The sequence below is a fragment of the Falco naumanni genome, chromosome 5, assembly GCF_017639655.2.
Source record: "Falco naumanni isolate bFalNau1 chromosome 5, bFalNau1.pat, whole genome shotgun sequence".
Classification (NCBI taxonomy): domain Eukaryota; kingdom Metazoa; phylum Chordata; class Aves; order Falconiformes; family Falconidae; genus Falco; species Falco naumanni.
Window position 1 is genome coordinate 37,216,826 of NC_054058.1, and position 20,659 is coordinate 37,237,484.

General features: G+C 37.9%; 1 protein-coding gene across 6 annotated transcripts in view; it reads right to left on the bottom strand.

Annotated features, from left to right (window-relative positions):
- Positions 1-2,310: 2,310 nt before the first annotated feature.
- The window catches only part of LOC121088361 (putative RNA-binding protein Luc7-like 2), a 35,524-nt gene continuing 17,175 nt past the window's right edge, over positions 2,311-20,659 (bottom strand). For 2 of the 6 annotated variants that reach the window (XM_040594274.1, XM_040594279.1), the window contains 8 exons: positions 16,421-16,519; positions 15,452-15,562; positions 14,633-14,776; positions 13,370-13,546; positions 11,021-11,112; positions 10,125-10,154; positions 9,072-9,266; positions 2,311-3,233 (listed from right to left, as the gene is read on the bottom strand). In XM_040594274.1, the coding sequence (XP_040450208.1) occupies positions 3,041-3,233; positions 9,072-9,266; positions 10,125-10,154; positions 11,021-11,112; positions 13,370-13,546; positions 14,633-14,776; positions 15,452-15,562; positions 16,421-16,519 (1,041 nt within the window). In that variant the 3' untranslated portion in view covers positions 2,311-3,040. Of the gene's footprint in view, positions 3,234-9,067; positions 9,267-10,124; positions 10,155-11,020; positions 11,113-11,708; positions 11,843-13,369; positions 13,547-14,632; positions 14,777-15,451; positions 15,563-16,420; positions 16,520-20,659 lie in introns of those variants that run through there. The other 4 variants (XR_005827935.1, XM_040594275.1, XM_040594278.1 and 1 more) reach the window with 4 other exon arrangements.

The following is a 20,659-nucleotide window of genomic DNA, read 5'->3' on the forward strand; positions in this document are numbered from 1 at the left end:
GTGATACTCGGATACTATGAAGCTCACCACCCCATGAAAACCTATAAATAAGGGAAGGCTCAAAGCCAATCACCTGTTTATAATGAAATTTCAAAGCCATTTGTAAAATCAATGGCGTATTACCTAGAATTTGCTAGTAAGGAGTCTAAGCAGTGTTTTGTCACAGTATGCAAATTCCTCCCCCCACCCTCCCTTTACAATACAAATTTTCTAGTTGCTGGCCACAGTGGGAGACAGGCCCTCAGAATTTCTGGAGTATTTTTATTCCAGAAATAAATTCCAAAGGAGTTACCAATCTGTTCATTGGCAATTTTGCTATGCAAGATGATCTAGAAATGACTGTTTGCCTCATGTCACACCACTAAAATTCCAACAGATGTTAGCAAGCATTAATAGAGCATGGCCCTACCAGAGGGAAAAACGCTGGAAACTCGGACTCAACATGCAGCTGGGCCATGCAGGAAATCATAAAACATTCCCAGGAAGGAAACTCATGTTCATTGGTAAATTTAAATTTTTTTTTAAAAAATGTTAGATAATTAGCCCTTGTTATTACAGTATTTCTTTAGGAGTTTAAATCTATTCATATATATATATATGAATTCAAAGTGGACTGTACGTGCCATGTTGGCTACAAGTCCTTGCCGAGATGTGAAGGTCCTGTTCTAGTTTTCACTGTCGGCCAAAATACTGCTGAATTATCTACTGTCAGAAATATCACCCATGCTTCTGACCCTACTGAAGAGGTGAGGAAAAACGCACACAGTGAATTCATAGTGATACTCTACACCCATGATTAGTGGGCCCACAGAGGTACTTGGACTAGGGAGATACCAAGGACTCTGCAGAACCTGCTGAAAATGCCAATACATCATGACAAACACTGCTCCTAAGCATCACTGTTAAGTAACTCAGCGGTGCTATCTCAAGGAGAACTTGCCAATTTCTAAATTCTTCTGTGTGGGAGCAAGGCATATCTGATGAATTTGTATGCCCCAAAGCACTTTCAATCCAACAGAATCGACAGCAACATTTTCTCAGTGACTTGGACAGCTGGGGTCAAGCACACCCTCAACAAGTTTGCTGACAACACCATCTGTGTGGTGCAGGCAACACGCTGCAGGGAAGGGATGCCATCCAGAGGGGTCTAAACAGGCAGGCCTGTGCAAACCTCATGAAGTTCAACAAGGCCAAGGGCAAGGTCCTACACATAGGTCAGGGCAATCTCAAGTACAAATACAGGCTGGGTGGAGAATGGATTGAGAGCAACCCTCGAAAGGACCTGGGTGATGCTGGTCAATGAGAAGCTCCACAAGACCTGGCAATCTGTGTTTGCAGCCCAGAAAGCCAATTGCATCCTGCACTGTACCAAAAGAAACGTAGCCAGCAGGTCAAAGGAGGAGATTGTCCCCCTCTACTGTACTCTCTTGAGACCCCACCCGCAGTACTGTGTTCAGCTCTGGGGCCCCCTGTATAAGAAGGACATGGACCTGTTGGAGCAGGTGCAGAGGGCCATGAAGATTGATCAGAAGGCTGGAGCGCCTCTCCTGTGAAGATGGGCAGAGAGAGTGGGGTTGAGCCTGGAAAAGAGAAGGCTCCATGAAGACCTTATAATGGCCTCCTAGTACCTAAAGGGTGCCTAACAAGAAAGCTGGAGAGGGACTTTATACAGAGACACTTAGTGATAGGACAAGGGGTAACGGCTTTAAGCTGAAAAAGGGTAGATTTAGATTAGATAGAAGGAAGAAATTCCTCACTGCGACCGGTGGTGAGACACTGAAACAAGCTGCCCAGAGAAAGTGTAGATGCCCCATCCCTGAAAGTGTTCAAGGCCAGGTGGGATGGGGCCTTGAGCAACCTGGTCCAGGGGAAGGTGTCCCTGCCCATGGCGAGGGGTTGGAACTAGATGACCTTTATCGTCCCTTCCAACCCAAACCATTCTGTGATTTTATGTAAAGGCAGCTTGCACCTAAATGAAAAGGTGCTTTTTGAAACTGAAGTCATTAAGGAGTTAGTGTTAGCTAGTTAGTCAAAACCACATGGTTTTGACTTTGAACATCTTAGGATGTTCAGGATTGTAATTAAAGAGATTGCTTCTCCTAGAGCACATCTCTGTGTTAAAAATGCTAATAACCAAATGTTAGTTTTTTTAGTGACCACCTTAAGAGACCAGTATATCCTTCTTAAGTTATTGGACAATGTGGTTTCCTTTATTTTTTTTTATTTGTTCTTCAATTGATTGGTTTTGCTGGTTTTTTGTTTTGTTTTTAATACAATTAAGGATGTACCCCACAAGAAAAAGCAGAGTCCTTATGGAAAAAAACAAATATATTGAACACATACCAATCAAATGGTACAGATATGGGACTGGCTTTGATTTCAAAATTTAAGTAGAAATAAAAAAGATGTAATGCAACAGCTGTTCAATTTCCAAGTCTAAATAGGCACTGTAAAAAGACATTTCCGCTTTCTCCAGCACACATTTCTGTCTAAATGTTCCCACTGTAATCAACTCCTAGGTTCCCAAACAAACAGAAAAAAATCACTGGGAACATAACCTTAGAGTAAAAGTTAATATCCATCCACCCACCCTCTTACAAAAAAAGCAAACAAAAAAAAAAATCCCCCCAAATACAACCTTTCAATGCTGCTGTTTTGACTGGAGCAGAATTGGAGAATTTATAAAGGTTCAAAAGCACCCAAGGCAAGTAGTACAATATAATTTGTTCACTAACTTGTATTGGAAAGGAGATTAAAAACATTGAGATCTGCATCTTGGTACATAAAACTGTTGTCCTGAATAAAGAGAAATCTTTCAGAAAGGTTTTACAACTTAGTGGAAGTCCAGGACCCAGCTTTAGGCATCATTAATTGATGGGGTTTAATTCTGACTTGGTTATAACCACTTTTATATACTGTACATCTACCCTAGTTGGATCAGTGTCTGGAACTGCTCACTGGTGTCCCTTTGAACAACTGTAAACTAAACCATAGTATGCAACTCCATAGGAAGCTAGAGATCAGGTGAATATACAGCCAGTTATATCTCCCCTGCTTCACGCTCTTCTGAGCTCCTTGGGTCTTCCGATCGACCATTAGCACTTTCATAAGAACGTTTCTTGTCTTTGAAATCTCGTGGTGACCTCTCTCTTGGGCTTCTATCTTTATCACGTGATGTTCTATCACGATCTCTTGAACGTTCTTTGTCTCTGGAAGATCTTTCTTTTGAGGATCTGAAAAGTGCAGTAAATTCAAGAATTCAAGTCAGTCATGAATCTGTAGCTACCAAACATAATTTTCATTTTATATTTTTCTTCTTTTTCCAACAAACTTTAGATTTATATAAATAGAAGCGTATGAGAAGACATCAGAAATCATTCTACTCTCCTCCCTTTCCTACTTCCAATTACAAGACAAATATTGTTAGAGACAGAATTTAATCTACCTTTATTAGAGAGCCCAGATTAAGGTCAACATGCTTCACTAAATCTCTTATTTTCAACCACTACCCTCAAGGTTGCATCAACAGAAGTTTAATTGAAATTTTTCATCTGTAGTCTCTAGCTTGAGAAGAATGTCTAGTCTATCTCGTATACAAATTACAAACTTAAATTTGTTTAAAAATGGAAGTTTGATTAAATGCAGAGGGAAATTAAGTTGCATAATTCTAGAATGAGGCTATTACTTCACAAAGATAAGCCAAACGTGGAATCTGTGCTACAATTAGGTTTGGTTAGAAGAATTATCCCTTGTGTGATTTTGCAGCGTTGGGGGTGTGTATTGTTTTTCGATTATTTTACTCTGGTAATAGGGATTTCCAAAATCTTTACAATGGAGCCAGAAAATAGCTGTTCTGTTCAACAATCCATGTAGTTTGAAGTTGTAGAATCATAAAAGATTCTAATGCATACTTGCACAGAAAAATCTCAACAGCATGCTATAAAGCTAGCCCTTAATTTCTTAGTCAAAAAAACTGGTGTACCGGCAGTAAGACTGTACTCTCTCCTCTTACAGGGAATTACTGTGATCACCACAAAGCTTCAAAACTAAAGTCTGCAAAATGCTCTTGAGCTTCCTTTTATAAGCTTACAAACTGGCCTTTCATTTTGGTTCCTCAGCTGCAAAGATTACTTTCCCCACAATGCAGTGTTTAGCAGGACTTAATATTTGCAAACACAGAGATCCACAGGCATTACTTCTATTCCACAAACTACACACCAAATTAGGAAGAGGAACTATGTGGTAAATAAGAAGTTAATACTGGAATTAATACAGCTATTTCACAAGTATTTTGTGCTGCAAGTCCCCTGAAGAAGTAACAGTGCTTCCAAACTGGTTGACTTGGGCTAACTCTACTAATTAATCCTAAAATAGGCAGACAGATCGGATGTGATGCCACCCACAGCTTTGCCTTTTCATTCAACACATTTTTGGAGGAATACAAGATTCATTTGTCCAGCCATCCCATCTCTAGACGACCTAGAGATGAATCTCTAATCAGCTGACAAGAAGCAAGACTGGTTTTAATGAATCACAGCATAGTGATGTGAAAGTTTATACAACTGTTTTAGCAAGCAGCATTACTACTAGAAGACTTAGAATTAAAATACCATTCCTGCCTTCCTCAAGGGCAAGGAATAAAGGTATAGCCTTTAGAACCAGAACCTCTGCTAGACTTACATTATCTAGAATGCTTGGAAGGCATCACTTCCTAACTGATCCAAGTGAATTCTTCAGCAGAAACAGACCCTTTCACCAGATATGTGGGCAGCATCCACACTGCCGTAACAAAGAATTAGGTTCTAATATGTGATACTGGTTCCAAGACAGTATCTGTGGGTGCCTGCATTGAGTCTGACAAAAAACCCATCTCCAGCCTTTGACAAAAATCCCAGGGCAGCTTTGGCATTCTGGAAGAATCCTGCCAGACCTAGGAAAGCAGGAAAAGATGTAGCTGCAGTTTCAAACCTTCCAAAGAGTAAGATGCTTGACTATATGGGCCTGTGCTCCCCCCACTGGCTTTCTCCTCAAAAAAAAATTAAAAAAAAAAAAAAAAAAAGAAAGAAAGAAAAAAAAGAAAGAAAAAAGTGAAGTCTGTACTTCTCTGCCACAGCAGAGAATTAGCACAGGGCTGGAATATTCTGTTGTCAACCAGGATCTGAAGGATATTTTTAAAAAAAATATAAATAATCTATATGCTAAGAGTAGGATCTATCTCATCCAGCTTTAAATGTCTGCAGTACAGACATCAACCAGATTTCCTTAACAGTTAGCACAAGAAATATTTTAAGGCACGATTTGCCTTATCTTAAAATAGACACAAAATTATGTCAGATAAGTCTGTAATGAGACTCATGAGATTTACATCTGACCTAGTAATCTAAAACAAAGTAAAATGAAGCCCCACCCTATGACTTCCAGGACTCTGTTTGTCCATACAGTATCTTATGGCAGTGCATTAGCCCATGTCACATGAATTCTGTGGCTCATGTAAGCGGGCTCAAGCATACTGATACAACCATCACACAATTTACCCATATTTAGGCCTGCTGTCATGATTGATCTTGCCAGCGAGGATGCATCTCAACATCTAATTGCAAACATTCACTTTCACATTGCAAATCAAGAAGCACAAGTTATGTATTTTGTTTCTAATGAAAATATAATTAATTTTAGTTATTTGGAACTTACAGCTAACAGTGAGGAAAAGCAGGGCTTTATTTAGACGTGCTTTTGATGAGCCAGTAATTCAAGCCTGGGTAGACTAGGGTTCCTATTACCATAGGCATGTTGCTGTTACTACCAGATGTGTTCCTATACCAGATGCGTTCCCATTATCTTAACCATATTGCTACTGTTGCCAGATACTCTGTATATGTTCAGTTGTGCCCACAGAGTGTGGATGTCCGCTCCTTATATTGATAAATTTGAAATGAGATCTCAGCCATTAAGATACTTAAATCTAGCCACCTGTTCATAGGGTGAATGATGATACAGGTCAAATAAAAGAGGTTTGCCAGACAAATTTATGTATTCCTCAGATATAGCACACAACAAACATACCTTTACTTTCAAAATGAATAAGTATCTTATGAGGTGGCAGTGTCTAATTTTATGTGAAAGGTTCTTCAGAAAATACTTTCTGAAGAAGGGTGGACAGGAAGACCAGAAGCAACTGCAGTTTACTGCAAACATAATACTCACCGTGTGTTTGCCTGTGATAATGCTGTTATACAGAACAAAATGGGAAAATTACTTACAGGAGAAGCACATTAAAGTGCTTCTCTAGTACGGAGTCTAATTGCCTAGTATGCTTACATGTTGAAGCCATAATGGATGTGACCAAAACTGAAAAAAAATCTCTCAGACACAAAAGAGCTTTTAGAGCACGATTCAGCAGTCTAAAATAACTGTATTTTATGGTACTTTAATCAAGCCCAAAAATCACACTAGAAGGCTTTACTGTCAACATAAAATGATGCAACTCTTCCCATGTAGCAACCACAACTCCACACTTCTCTTAAGGCCCTAGAATTAGTGACACCATGGGCTGCAACAGCTGCAGCTTTCAGCTTCTTTCTGTTACTTCTACTGTCACAGTGCTCTTTTGCAAGGATTTGGTAAAAGCACTGCGTTCCCAGATTCGAATTTATTTGGTTATTCAAAACCAAAAGGCTCCCTGAAGAAGTTGACTTTGCTGGAGTGTGTCTTTTATTCTCCAGAGTATTCTTGGCCAGAATTCCTTGGACAAATTACTATTTTCAGCTTAAGACAGTCAGGCTTGAATAAAAGTATTATCAGGATTTTAAGAAATTCCTACCAATCAAAAACAAAACAACCAAAACACACACAAAAAAACCCCACAACCAAAAAAGGATTTGGCAACAAGTACTTCCCTGGACTAGAAAAAGAGCTCTTGGGAGACAAGTTAATATAATACATTTGAGCCTGCAAATTCAAGTTTATTTTTTGATTCCAGCATCAACAGTGGTATGGCATTCAACGGAAACCTTTCTCCCACATTCATGTGAAAAGCAGCTCTAAAGGCTAGAACAGCATCTCTAAAAAGGAGATATCCAGCCTGGCTGCAAGTTCAATAGCTATCCAGGTCCCAATGCAACAAGATCACAGCTCTAAGGATTCTTCAGTCTCTTGAAAACACAATACACATAATTTAAGAGCAAAAATTTTGTTTGACTTCAGAGAAATAAGAGGTATGAGCTGCTAATGATGGCACATTTTCCCCTCAAGTTCACAGTAATGCAAAATTCTTATTTGTACCAAGGATCCTTCCAACACAGATGTGTCTCATTTCTTCAGGACAGAAGCTGACATCAGGAGATATATTTACAGTACTGAATATGGTAAGGTTAAAATCTTGTGCCCTGAAGTATATTTTTTAATTCATTCACACAACACAAGGCTTGAAGGGCTTATTCTTTGATAGTATCTTGCAAAAGGACACTGACTTCATCTTCACATCACCTTGTGCTTTTTCAATTCACCTTTGGCAGCTGAGACTGACATATTTACTGTTGTATGGACAGCACCAATGGACCACACCATTTCCTTGTTCTTACACATTGCTGTGCCAATACAGAAGACAATGCATCATTTCCATGGCACATTTCATACTACAATGAGAATCCTAGAACAACCAATTAGTATAGTTTTCTTTGAAGGACTGCAATTGCGTCTTGCAAGGCTGAACTTCCAAGCTGAAGAATTAAAGGCAACTTCAGCATATGCTGAACAGGATATGTTTATCCAAGTTAACAAGTGTACTGATTTAAAGGAAAATGTCTATTTTAAGACTGAAAACCTATAGGTTTGAAGATCTGCTAATCTGCTAGTGTGAATGGCTTGAAGAGGCAGGCTCTTTAGGATAACTTGTAATGACAGGCTACGATCAAGATGGAAATTGCTGAATCCAAAATGTTGACTTTAGGACACTAAAGAACACTCTAAAGAATTTTAAATACTGGACCCTATTGATTATGTGAACTAAAGCTTAAATGTCCAGCACACTATCCACCTGCAACAAAAAGAAGGAAACAAAAGACTTGGACCAACCCTATTTTTTATGCTCTCTTACAGAGCACAATGGGACTACAGTCACCTACCTACTCCAGGAAGAAAGCAGCTCATTTTTACGGCAAAGAGCCCAGGAGATAGTTGAACATATTCAACATAACATCACCGAGAATGGAGAAGTGTAAGTCCTAAAATAATTTGAATTATAAACCCTGCATGGGTGGCCACTTCAAAACCAGATCTTTTGTCTTCTTGCAAGTGAACAGTCTGTCAAGGGTTTAAGACTGGGAACCCCATACACTGTACTGCACTCAAATCTAAGTCATGGTGGCTGACCTATACAAGAAAGGAATCCTGGTTATGAGCAGACCTCCCTACCACATGCTTCATTATGCAATTCCAACACTCTTCTAAATCATGCTTACCTCACTCATCTAAAATAAACCAGCAAAACCTCAGGAGCAGAGAGCAATCAAGTCATTCAAAAGCAACAGCCCCACAGTGCTCTCTACAGTAATCCTTCAATGAGATGTTGAGCCACTTTCCTTGCAAAGCAACACCTTCAGATGCAACGCAACAAGTTTATTTCAGGTATAGCTAAACCTGGTTTTGTCTGGTGCAGTACACAGCTGATGGGCTCTGGTACTGGGAATAAAAGCCCAAGGGAAAATCCAAATGTATAATAGTAAGACAACTGCTGATATCCCTGGGTTCAAAAGGAGATCAGCTGTTTCACTTTCTACACTGCAGGAAGCTGGTAGTATTATTAACTTGACACCAATACCTTATATCACTCATCCAAACCAGAAATTAATACATAACACTACTATTTTTATTTAAAAAACCAAACCAAAACCAAACCCCCCAAACGCTATGATATGTCACATGTCAAACCACTAATATGTTAAAGGTGTAACTGAAATCTGTGACAGTCTCAAAATATGTTTAAATTACCAACTGGTAAATGTAAACTATTTAGTGTGAAAATTCTCATCGTGCATCTAGTAGAAGTAATTTATTTCTAGCTCAACATTTACCTCTTTTTGGAGCTGCGTTCTCGGCTTCGCTCCCTGGAACTATGCCTGCTTCTATGATGGCTGCGACTCCGGCTGCGGCTGTTAGAGCGAGACCTGTGACGATGGCGTTTCTCACGGGATTTGGAGCGAGTTCTTCTCTTTCGTTCCCGGGAGGCTGAGCGAGACCGATGTCTGCGGCGATCTCGGGACCTAGATCTAGGAACAGAAAAGACTTAAACCAGACACTGCATTCACCTAGCTACTCCATCAGTGCACTGTGAACACTATGCACTCCTTGCATAAGCAAATCCATACAAAGAATGGTCTGCAGGGTTCAGAGCTACCGCATTGTCTTATCACAGGCAGAACGGAAAGCCTACAATTATTTAGATATTTATATTAATATTCTAATTAATATTTCGAAAGGAATTAAACATATAGAAAAAAACCCTGTTTAAAATTTTCAAGTCTTGTCTTCCTCAGACAAAGTTGTGGAACTTCATGATACAGTGATAGGGATCATCTGCCAGAACCTAGGTAATATGATGTTCTGAGAAAACAGAACTTTATCCTTCCCCATAGCTACTACAATAAAACTAGTCTGGAAGGTTCTAAACACCATACAAATTAATGATTATTTTTCTTTCCTAAAAAAAATTAAAATCAATCACTTTGCAATAATACTTCACCAGTGACCTTCAACTGTGCAGGTTAGGAAGAAAGCCTGTACTATACTTGAGAGTTAACCTGGTGCTTAGGGTTTTAAGAACATGGATTTTCACCAAAAGATATTCCTCTTTCTTCAAAAGAGAAGCCTGTGTTTAATTCTCTGTGTTGTAAGTGTTATTTGGGACAAAAAGTTGCATTGTAGTAGCCACAAAATGTATGTATGTGTATAAACTCAGTAGCATGGTGATAGATACTGTATAAACACAGAGAGATGATTATATAACAGAATGCTTTGTCTGTAAAGATGGATATCTTAAACTAATAGTTTCTAAATAAATTTCTAATGTTCCATCTTGTGAAAGGCTGGCTTCACTTATGGTATTCCTTGTCTGCAGATTTATATACCTTTTGGTATGTTTGCTGTGGGATCTGGACCTAAAATAAATGGAAAATAGTAAATCAATTTTTCTTACAGAACTTATCAATTAGAGTACAATTTAGTAATAATAAACCAGACTAGTTGGACCTGTTACTGCATTTCTTATTTTACTAGCAATTATTTAAAGGTCTTTTATTTGATGTGATCATTTTTGTAACATACTTACCAGGAAACACATCCCTCTGACAATTGTTTTGTGTTTGTTGTTTTTTCATTTATTTTTGAGCCCACCATACTATGAACCCCAAAGAAAATCTAACCTGCCTCTTTATTCCCACTCCTCCCACAGAAAAAGCTTACAGTTCAAGTCAGTACTCCCTTATTTGTCAGGCATGTATTATCAGACTGCAATAGATTTCATAAGTTTATATTGTTGACCTCTGAAGCTAACAGGTCAAGCGAACTGCAGTTCAGATTCCATTCTGCTCTAGCCCCACAAGGCCTGGAAACTACTTCACAGAGGAACAGGGAATTACTTTCCTCAGTCATACATTCAACTACTTCCAATATCTAATATCTATAAAGAAAATAACCTCTATCAGATGTTAGAAGCTCACATGCATGTAAGCTCACATCTGTCAGGTCTCAAAACAAGGTACACACCTGAAAATCATCTCATTCAAAGGCCATTTGTTCAAATATGTAGAGACACTTCTATCTGTAGTTTTTAAAAAGGGCTTTCTATAAAAGCAATTGACATTTTAAGAGTTGGATTGAGAGCGAATTTCATGTCTTTTTAAGTTTCCAAGGAATGCAGACTATTGTGATTCTTCAGATTTAGAAATGTGTACAAACTACATCACAGTTGTCCCATTAAACTTAAATCAGTCATTATGTATACGCAATTAAAATAGATCCCTACCTCCTTAGCTTCTCCCTTTCTTCTCTTTCCCTCTCCTCTCTACGTTTCAGACGTTCCTGATTTCGTTTCTCTTGTTTATCAGCCACAATCCTCTAAAAGCAAAGGAATACATTAAGTTACATTTCAAAATTTCTCAAAGGAAGGTGCTATAAAAATAATCTAGACAGTTAACATTCAGTTCTCTCCCTCATGTATATTCCCTTTGCTGTGTGTATATTATTCCCTCTCTCTTCCTCAGTATATGTATCTGTGGGTTTTTCTCCCCAAGAAACAGAAGTTATTGCAGAGGCGCTGCAGCAGATAGATAGGTGTTACAAAAATACCTGAAATTTATAGTTACATTAAGTTTTCCACAAAAGGGAAGTCAGAGCAGTCAGTCATGCCTTTAATGTGAGAGTTTCTATGCCAATCCTATCATATTTTGGCTACTGGGGAGAGATAGAAAGGAATCAGAACTGGGAGAGTTAATTGTTTTATTAACTCCTTCAGCTATGCTGTGACATAAAGAAATCCTTAGTCTTAAAGGACTTGGTTGGACTCATAGCTAGTTTTGAAGCTACTTGTTTCCGTATTGTGAACATGAGACATATAATTAGAAAGGATGCTTCAGCTGATAGCCCCCAGGTTGAACTCACTACTACTGGGGACAAGGCACGCTCAGTAGAGGGCCCTCAGATGTGGAACTCACAACTGGAGATCTGGCCAAACCCAAGTCTCGCCACCTTCTGGACATGATGCAAGAAATTCAACTCTTTGTAAAGACCTTCTTCTGAGATGTGGAATTGCCCCAGCAGCATCTTGATTAGATCTCTGAGGAGAGCTCTGAGGAAGGAGGGGATAGTTATTGTTTTCTTTTTTTGTTAGCGAAGTACTTCAAAAGATTATTTTATTGATGCTTTGGGAATGTGAAATAATTATCCATGCATTTTTTTTCCAAATGGCGTAAATAATCAGTTATTTCAACCCTTTATGTCAAATTGTATCTATACTTCCTTGTGCAATATCAGTAACTACAAGCAAGGTTTCTTATTCAAGTGACTCTGCATAATTTCATGGAGGGATGATAGGAAGCACACATGATCTGTTCTAGACATCTAAGGCTTAAGTTACAGAAGCTGTATTTGGGAGCCTAAATTGCCAATGAAGTAAACAGAAAGAGTTGGGATTTCCAAAGGGTAAGTCTCAGTATCCATGCAAGACAGCTGGAATATTATGAAATAGAGACCAAGCCAATACATTCAAACTCAGTATCAGCATTTTCTGCTTATAGAGCTTCAACTCGTTTAGCTCTTGCCTTTAGTGACTTTTACAGTTAAATGCTTAATTGAGCCTTGCACTCCAGAATTTGTATATTAAGATGATAAATGACATCATCTTGCATCCAAATCCATCCTCCTGAATACCAGGAGTCTAGAATGTAATTCCAGTAAGTCTTCTAGTATGTGATTTCTGGTCAAGGTAGTGTTGTTTAGGATAATATTCCAACTGGATTTCAAATCTTCAAGCTATAGAGAACATGCAACCTTCCCATAACAATTATTTCAATAGCTAGCCTGACTTCAAGATATATATCTTTTTGTATTCTGGCTTTGGATAGCCACAGCCTTGAGCTGTTGGAACTTATTTATTTTGTCTCTTGTCTGTTAAGCTGCAAAAATTACTTAAAAAACCAACTCATTTTCAGGTTTTGGTAACCACAGAATGAGTGTCACCTCCTAATCTTTGTCTGGATAAAATAAACAAATAAGAGTTTTGATCTTTCACCACACAGCAGGCTGTTTGAGCTCCAAGCATTTCTGCAGATCTTTTTCAAAAAAACCTTTGCGGTGTGTTACCATCCTCCTTATGTACTGGTACCAAAAAAGGAGGATTTCAACACCAGTCCTATTAAAATTTTATCCTAATTAAATAAATCAAGTATCACTTGCTTAGGTCCATTACATGTTGTATTTGCAAGAGATTCATTATTACTTTTAGCCAAACAACTGGCTAAAAGTGAAGTCCATTTGGCTACCCCTTGTGGCTGCCACATGTTTCTGCATCACTGTGATTCAAAATACAGTTCTCCATTTTACAAGTAGAATCGCACTCTTTGTTCCCAAGATGTCTTACTTTGAACATGTTTTAATATACCTCAGAGCAAAAGAGGTCATCTTATCAAATTATACAGATAAAAGATATTTAATTAGAATGTTTAGTGTTTTGTAGACTAGTGAAATCCTAGATTTTAAAGTAATAATAAAAAAAAAATTCACACACTCTGAAAGAAATGTTCCATTAAGGTTGCCTGGCAAATAATTAAGTAGGAGCACACACATATACACACACAAAGATCTAAGAATGATTTACCCTGAGTTCCTCAAGCTTCTCTCTTATTTCAATAAATCCTAAATGTAGTTTTCCTCCAAAGTGGTCAGCAAGTCGTCGGTCATTGTCGTGAAGACCAAGGTAAGCTGAGCACACTTCACAAACCCGTAGCTTCTGCTGCTGAAAGCTGGAGGCAGGCATAGAATTCCTGTATACTTCCTGGGGGGGGGGGGGGGGGGGGGGGGGGGGGGGGGGAAATATTGCTAATGGTTACTTCTCAATGCACAGAAGTACAAAGATCACATTTTACCAAAGATACACTACGAACAGGTAAAAAAATTTAATGTACTCCAGCACACCCTTAAGTTAATTCACACTATTCATAAATCAACTGTCTCATTAAGATAGAAGGCAGGTTCCTATTTTGAAGATTGGCCATATTTAAAACCAGAACATCAGCAACTGGTTTTGCAAATTAAACAAAGTGGGATGGTCACTACCTTTACTTAAGATCATACTACTTAGAAGGATGAACAACCTTTTCACATGGGATAATGAATACAAATTAACACTACAATTATTATGTTAAACTATTATTTAACTATTACACCTGTTCCAATTCTGAACACAGTTTAAATGAGCAGTAGTTTCCTGAGAAACCTACCTGCATTTTAGACACTAATTAAACAAGTTATCCAAGCAAAATTTATCTACAGACACTCAGATGACAGAGAGGTAAGGCTGTCAGCAACCCCTCTGGTACCATCGAAACAACTGCAGATACTTGTTTCTATAAATGTAAGTATCTTTGTGAAATACAATATGGAAAAGCTCTTGGTGAATTCTGCCACCTGAACGTTACAAGGGTTGCATTGACTTGCCTGATACTTAAGGCACTGACTAATTATCTTTCAATGAAGACAATGGTTCAGTTCACTGAAGCTTTCCACGATGAGCCATGTCAGCACACCACAAGGCACAAAGGATTGCCACAGCAAGAGCCATGAGACTGAACAATCAGCCCAAATGATGCAACTGCAGTATCCACAGATACAACTGGCCAATACAGCTAAACTAAGATAAATGCATCATCTATGGAAGTAAGTATAATTTTAATAGTACAGCAGTGTATTTAAAGGTAGAAATTTGTAACTGTACAGGATGCTGCAAAGCAAATTATTTAGTATTATATGAAGTCATTAAGGAAATGACAGCAGATAAGACATCTTGCATTACACAGATGCCAACCAATTTAATATTGGACCCTGCCCTCTCCATCCCCCAAACCTTAAACAATCAACTTACTTCTGCTTCTCTCTTCTTTACCCGAGCCTTCTCCACTTCATCCATTACTTTTTGAGATTCTTCCACATTCCCATCAGCTCCAAGCTGTTCTACTTTGGCCAGAAGTTTCCCGATTTCTTCATTCAACTCATGAACTCTCTCAGCCTTGAAAGACAAAGAAAGGCTTAACACAGGAAATGGTTCTAATTACGGAAAACAATCTGAACTACTACTGAGTTATTATATACAAAATCAGTAGAAGAGAATCAAAAGAAACATGCAGAGATAACTTCTCCAGGTAAAAGTGAAAGATAAGTTGCCTCAGGTAAAAACACACAGAGAAAGGCTGAGTTACCAAGTCTATGAACCAACTCCAGAGCAGGATTTTGTTCAGAAAATTCAAGGAATCCACACTGTTGTCTACACCATAGTCTTGCAAAATCAGTGTTCATACAACCACTTCTCCTACCACGTGCATATATGTGCAGAAAAATTATAGGTTTTTTTTCCCCCAGTTACAAGATCTAGAGAAAATCACGCCAAATTTTGTTTATTTTATGGATGAAGTTTTGATCAAAAAGTGTAAGAATTACTAAATTTGTGTGGCACGGTATCACAGAGTGTCAAGTTGCCTGAGCTCAAATAAATCAAGAGATCTCTCTTCCCTGTGTTTTCCTCTCCATGCTTTAAAGGCAGTTTTGGGAAGGACACAGAAAGTGTCTTTTTTTTCCTCTCCTCAGGATGAATTTTCAGATTTGATAGCTTGCCAAAGCCTTAAGTTGGCTCCTTATAAAAACAGGCCCTCAAAGAGACTTCAGGAACTAGTTTTATGTTGCTTACTTTAGCTGCAACTTCAGCACTGATCTCTTCCTGGGTTTCTGCTAGTCTTTTCTTAGCCACTTCTGTTCTCCTGTCACAGTCCGCAATAAACGACTGCAGGTGGTCCATTGCCTAAAACATCAATAAGAACACTGATCAATGCTGTCCAGAACATGAGTATTTCATTAGCCTTAACACTTTCCAGGTTTATTAAGACTTAACTTTTTCTCAATTAGTGAAAGCTTTGTAAAACAATAAAGTAGCAGTTTATGGTGACTAATCACACGTATTAATAAACACTTCACAAATCAGTCTACATGTTGTCATAGTTCTAAGTATTTGCAGAAATTTGGAAGTGAATCTGTCTTAAGTCTTCTCTTAAGAAGTGACCATTTCTAACATGCATTAAAATTCTTCAAAGGATATTCAGGTTCACTTCATCCAGCCAATACATGCAATACCATAGCTTTTTTCACTAGGGTCTTAAGCTATTAAGCATATTAACGCTATCCCTCTGAACAACAACAAAAACCCCAACACTTTTTGTCCTAGTGGAGACTAACTTTCTAGTTGGGAGTTCAAAACCGTATTACTCAGACTATGGTGTACTAGGACATAGCATATGATTTTTCTATCCCCTATACAAAATTACTTTCTTCAATAAGCATAGTATGATTCTCTTCAAAGCATACAGAGCCTTAACATTTGCTTGCTATAACACTAAGACAGCATCCAGGTTTATGATAATTTGTTCCATGGAAGGCTGTTAACAGTTCTGCCTAGAGCCAACTACCAATACAAATCCAATACTCATACATAGCCATGAAGAGGCATGTATCCTTTATCCAACAGTGCCAACGGTTTCTCCCTCTTTCTATAAAATTACTTTCCAAAAGTTTTCCCTCTGTATGCAAACTTTTGTTGCTCAGTTTAATCCAACTAGGTACAAAACATTGTGCTTCCTCTTCACCATTAAGACAAAACACATACATCAAGCTCAAAGAAGAAATCTTGATCTTTGGATGCTATTTCATAGTCTGCCCTTAATGCCAGGTCATGCACCTTCAGACATTCTCCAAGGTCCATTCTCTGAAAAGAGACAGAGGGGAAAGTGGCGTGAAACTTTTCAGAAATGTTACAAGGAATGAAGTCAGCATGATTTTCTTCAACAGTTAAATATTCTGAAGCAAATCATCTTTGCTATGGGAATGACAGGACAGTTTAATAAAGCTGTAAGACAATACTAGATCTTTAATAAAAACGCATGAATCAGGAAGTAATAAAAGCAGACAGAATGAACTGCTTATCTTACCAGGATAGCTGTTTGCATTAAAGTATCATTAATGTTCTGCAAAACTTTTGTTTTATTGAAAATTCAAAAAAGTGACTGAAATGGGACATCCTGTATTGAATTAAAATAACTTAGGAAAACCAAGCTCCCTGCAAATAACTGGCAATTAAACGGTTCAAATGCTTGATCTGAACAGTCTGCACACTCTATATGGTATGTGTTCCAGTTATATTCATCACCTGAAACATCTACAACCATAGCACCACTTTAAGTGCTGCTTAAAAACTGTTCTTGAAACATTTCAAGACAGACAGCAAAAAATCAAATCCTGGCAAAACACTCTGCAGATGAGTGAAGATAAGCAGAGTGTTGGACTATGTTCAAGAATCAGGGGGAAAAAAAAGTATAGGTATTTTACTTGTAATCTAAAACCACTGTAGGAAGGGTAGGCAAGAAGCGTGAACTTAAAAAACTAGGCAGGCTGCATCACTAATCTTGTATGCAACTCCACTGAGAAGAGTGCACCTAGAATCTTACTAAGTAACAAATACTGGTTTAAATTGAAATTTGCATACCACATAGCATAAGGAATTCTAATTCCATCTGTTCCATGAAAGTTTGGTGATCAAAACAAAGCAATGTGCACATGACCAAAAAACCCAATTTGTAATGGAAACATAACCGAACAAAACCAAGGCACGCTCTCTGCAAAAGCATAGGCTGATGTATAATTATTGAAAGTGATTATTAGTTGTATCACTTAAAACCAGCAGTTTCAGTTAAGTCCATTCTTAGCACTGCTCACTTAGTACAAAGAAACATTAATCCTTTCTTAACACTGAAAGCCTGTAATTCAAGTTGAACTCTGATGAAAAATGTTGTTACTGTTGTAGTTTAGTAACAGTTTTAGAACCAAAGCTGAAATGATTAATAACCTGTGTTGTGAGTTTTGTAAATAAAGGATGGATTTTAACTCAAACTTCCCGCAGTCATTTGGACCTGCGCCAAATCTTTTTTTTTTTTTTAAGCAATTAAGCACTTGCATTTAAGTAGCAATTCAAGCCTCACAAGTATAGTAAACCCCCCCCAATAGCAACTGCTTTCAACTTCTCAAATCATCAGTTAGATGTTTCAACAAATCCATTGAAGTCATTTTCATGGAAGTTGTTGGTTTATTTCAAATGTTAAGAGACAGAATAAACATTGTTAAAATACAGAATTTTTAACTTCAAAGTTTTTGATAAACTAGTTATTTAAATACCATTCAGCCACCATAAATCTGTTTTCCAGAAAACATTTGATTGCAATAGAGAACATCTGACTGCAATACTGAAAAAAATTAGCTCGTCCTTTTGCAACTACACAGGGCCTCAGCAAATGTGTTAACTGATGCAAATCCACAAAGACCTTGAAGCTGAGTGAAGTATTACACATATGTATTCCCAAGTCATTAGATGCTGACATTATTTAAACTGCAACATTCTTTCAGGAAAATACTTCAGTACTAGGAAAGCAATATGAAAGAATATTATTTCACATAGTAAAATTATCTGAAAATAGACACTTTAAAAAATCCTCCTAAAATTGTGAAAAGCTTGTCTTTATGCTGATCCATTTAAGGTTAATTTGTAAAACTCGAGGCCAATCCTGTTTAAGTGAAGCGCTCCAGTTCTAAATGCATGGATAAGGCTAGTGACACACTTTAATAGACCTGAGTACAATGACAAAAAGCCTGAAACACATCTACCACAGCATCAGAAAAATGCTATTCTAGTACACAATCTACACACACTTAGAATAAATGCATTAAAAACTTCCATCACACACTAAAAATTGCAGAATCCACATAATACTACTGTAACACACTGTTCACTTGTGTTTTATGCTTCTTTTTGCTCTATTTGGGTTGGATTTGCCCTCCTTAAAAAAGAACATTTTCTGATTTCTTCTTACTGGGAATTGTAAATCCATAGCCTGAAAGGATGGTAATGACTCTAAGCAAGCATTACTACTGAAAAAATTTCTGTCCTCCCTTTATTACTGCACTGTGCCATCCCATGACAGCACATCTGCCTGCGCAGTTAAATACAATCGAGGCACTGACTGGGTAAAACATACCTTAGCAAATCAAAAACAGAGGCAATTTTTCAGCAGTGTACCTTTGTCCAACTGTCAGGCAGCCACGCAAACAGATGTGCTGACAGTATGTAGGGGGAAATGTAATGGTGGACTTCAGCAGGTCCCTCTTACAGTATCAAGATGCCACCTCAGAAACTCTTGAATACCTTCACTAGTATTAGCAGGGCTGTTACAGAGGATTTCTTTTTGTTAGATGTCTCAATCAGAAGACAAAAAATGTTGGCTCCCCTTCCCCTTTTTGATCTAACAGAGAGCAGTATTACAAATACTCATGTGGCATAACAGACAGAGCGCAAGAACGAACAGGTACAAGAGAAAAGGATTCTTTTTCATCAGCTTTGCTGCTTAAGAGGTTATATTGTTGTTGGAACTGCTCCTTAACACTATTCTAGTTTTGGCTAATCCTTTGAAAGTACCTTTGCAGAAATATTACTACTAAGTTTCTGTCTTAAAAGCTCAATTAGCAAACCCCAATGTAGAGACATAAAAGAAACACCTTTAAAACCCTTAAGCCAGTTTGCATATCAACTGCAAAATCAGGCTAGAAAGTGCTTCTCCTGGCATAGATCATGCAACATCAGGCAAAGACAACTCATCTCAGGGACAATTCATTACTGTCAAAAGTCTATGCTGGATCAGGATTGCAGAGCACATGGCTAGCTGAAAAGTAGATGGACAACAGATGGAAATGGACAGAAGATACAGTAAGACACATTATTTTTCATTTTCCACATGTCCATCTTGTGATTTGGTGCAAAGACATGCCCTCCCCTAGAGGCAAAGAAGCAGCATTTGTAGTCAGCCATTCAAAGATCAATTAAATTTGAACGGAAGATGGCTATGAGGGGGACTAATGTTCAGACACTGAGCTACTAATGAAGCCTTAAAAAGAATGCACATAAATTGTATTTCACTGTTGATACACTGACTTTCAGACAGACTTACACTACTTAAAGATATTTACAGAGGAGTCCTGATAAGTAAAGCAAATAAAGGTGAGAACATCCAAGTCCACAGGCTAGACATAGCTGAAGTTCATTGAATATGTGAAGCCATGCTTTAGGGTTTTTTGCAGTTACTGAACTTCTACTGAAGATTAAAACCAGAAAAAAACCCTACATATTTGGAGAATCTTTCTTACAAGGGAAAGCTACTGCTGAAGATTATTCTAGAAAATAGTCTAGGCAACCAAGAGGCAAAGCAGGGTGTCAAGAGTCCTGTTGCTATTGCCGAGCTCTGCTTAAGAAACTAGTGCCTTCTACCGATAACTTTATCGTTTTCTGTACTACTCTATTTCTCAGCGTTAGACAGGCAATCAAAAAACTACTTGATTTCCCAGAGCTGAAGTTTAGACAACTTGTCATGCCAAACAACCTCATAATGAAATGATTTAGTAATAATTGTCATCTCACCCACAAAACAGAAAGAATGCCTTTGGTATTAATACAGAAATATTGATTACATACACTGAATTTAACAACGATGCATAGCTCTGCTTCAATCAAATCAGGTTAAAAAAAAAAAGAAGATAATCACATGAGTTAAGTATGAATAGATATGGAAGAGCAAGCCAAGGACTTAGGCAATAGAGAACTTCAAGAGTTCATCTGCAAAATAAATGTGCACTCAAGAGTAGCTGACACTAATAACTGAATCTGAGACTAAACTCTGATGTTATGCTGCTTCTGGAACATGAAATTAAGGCAGCTTGCTTTTTGGATCTTGAGCTACCTACAGGAAAATTCCCATTTTGGCACTTTTACTACTACTACACATTCCTTTGACATCCCATATTATAT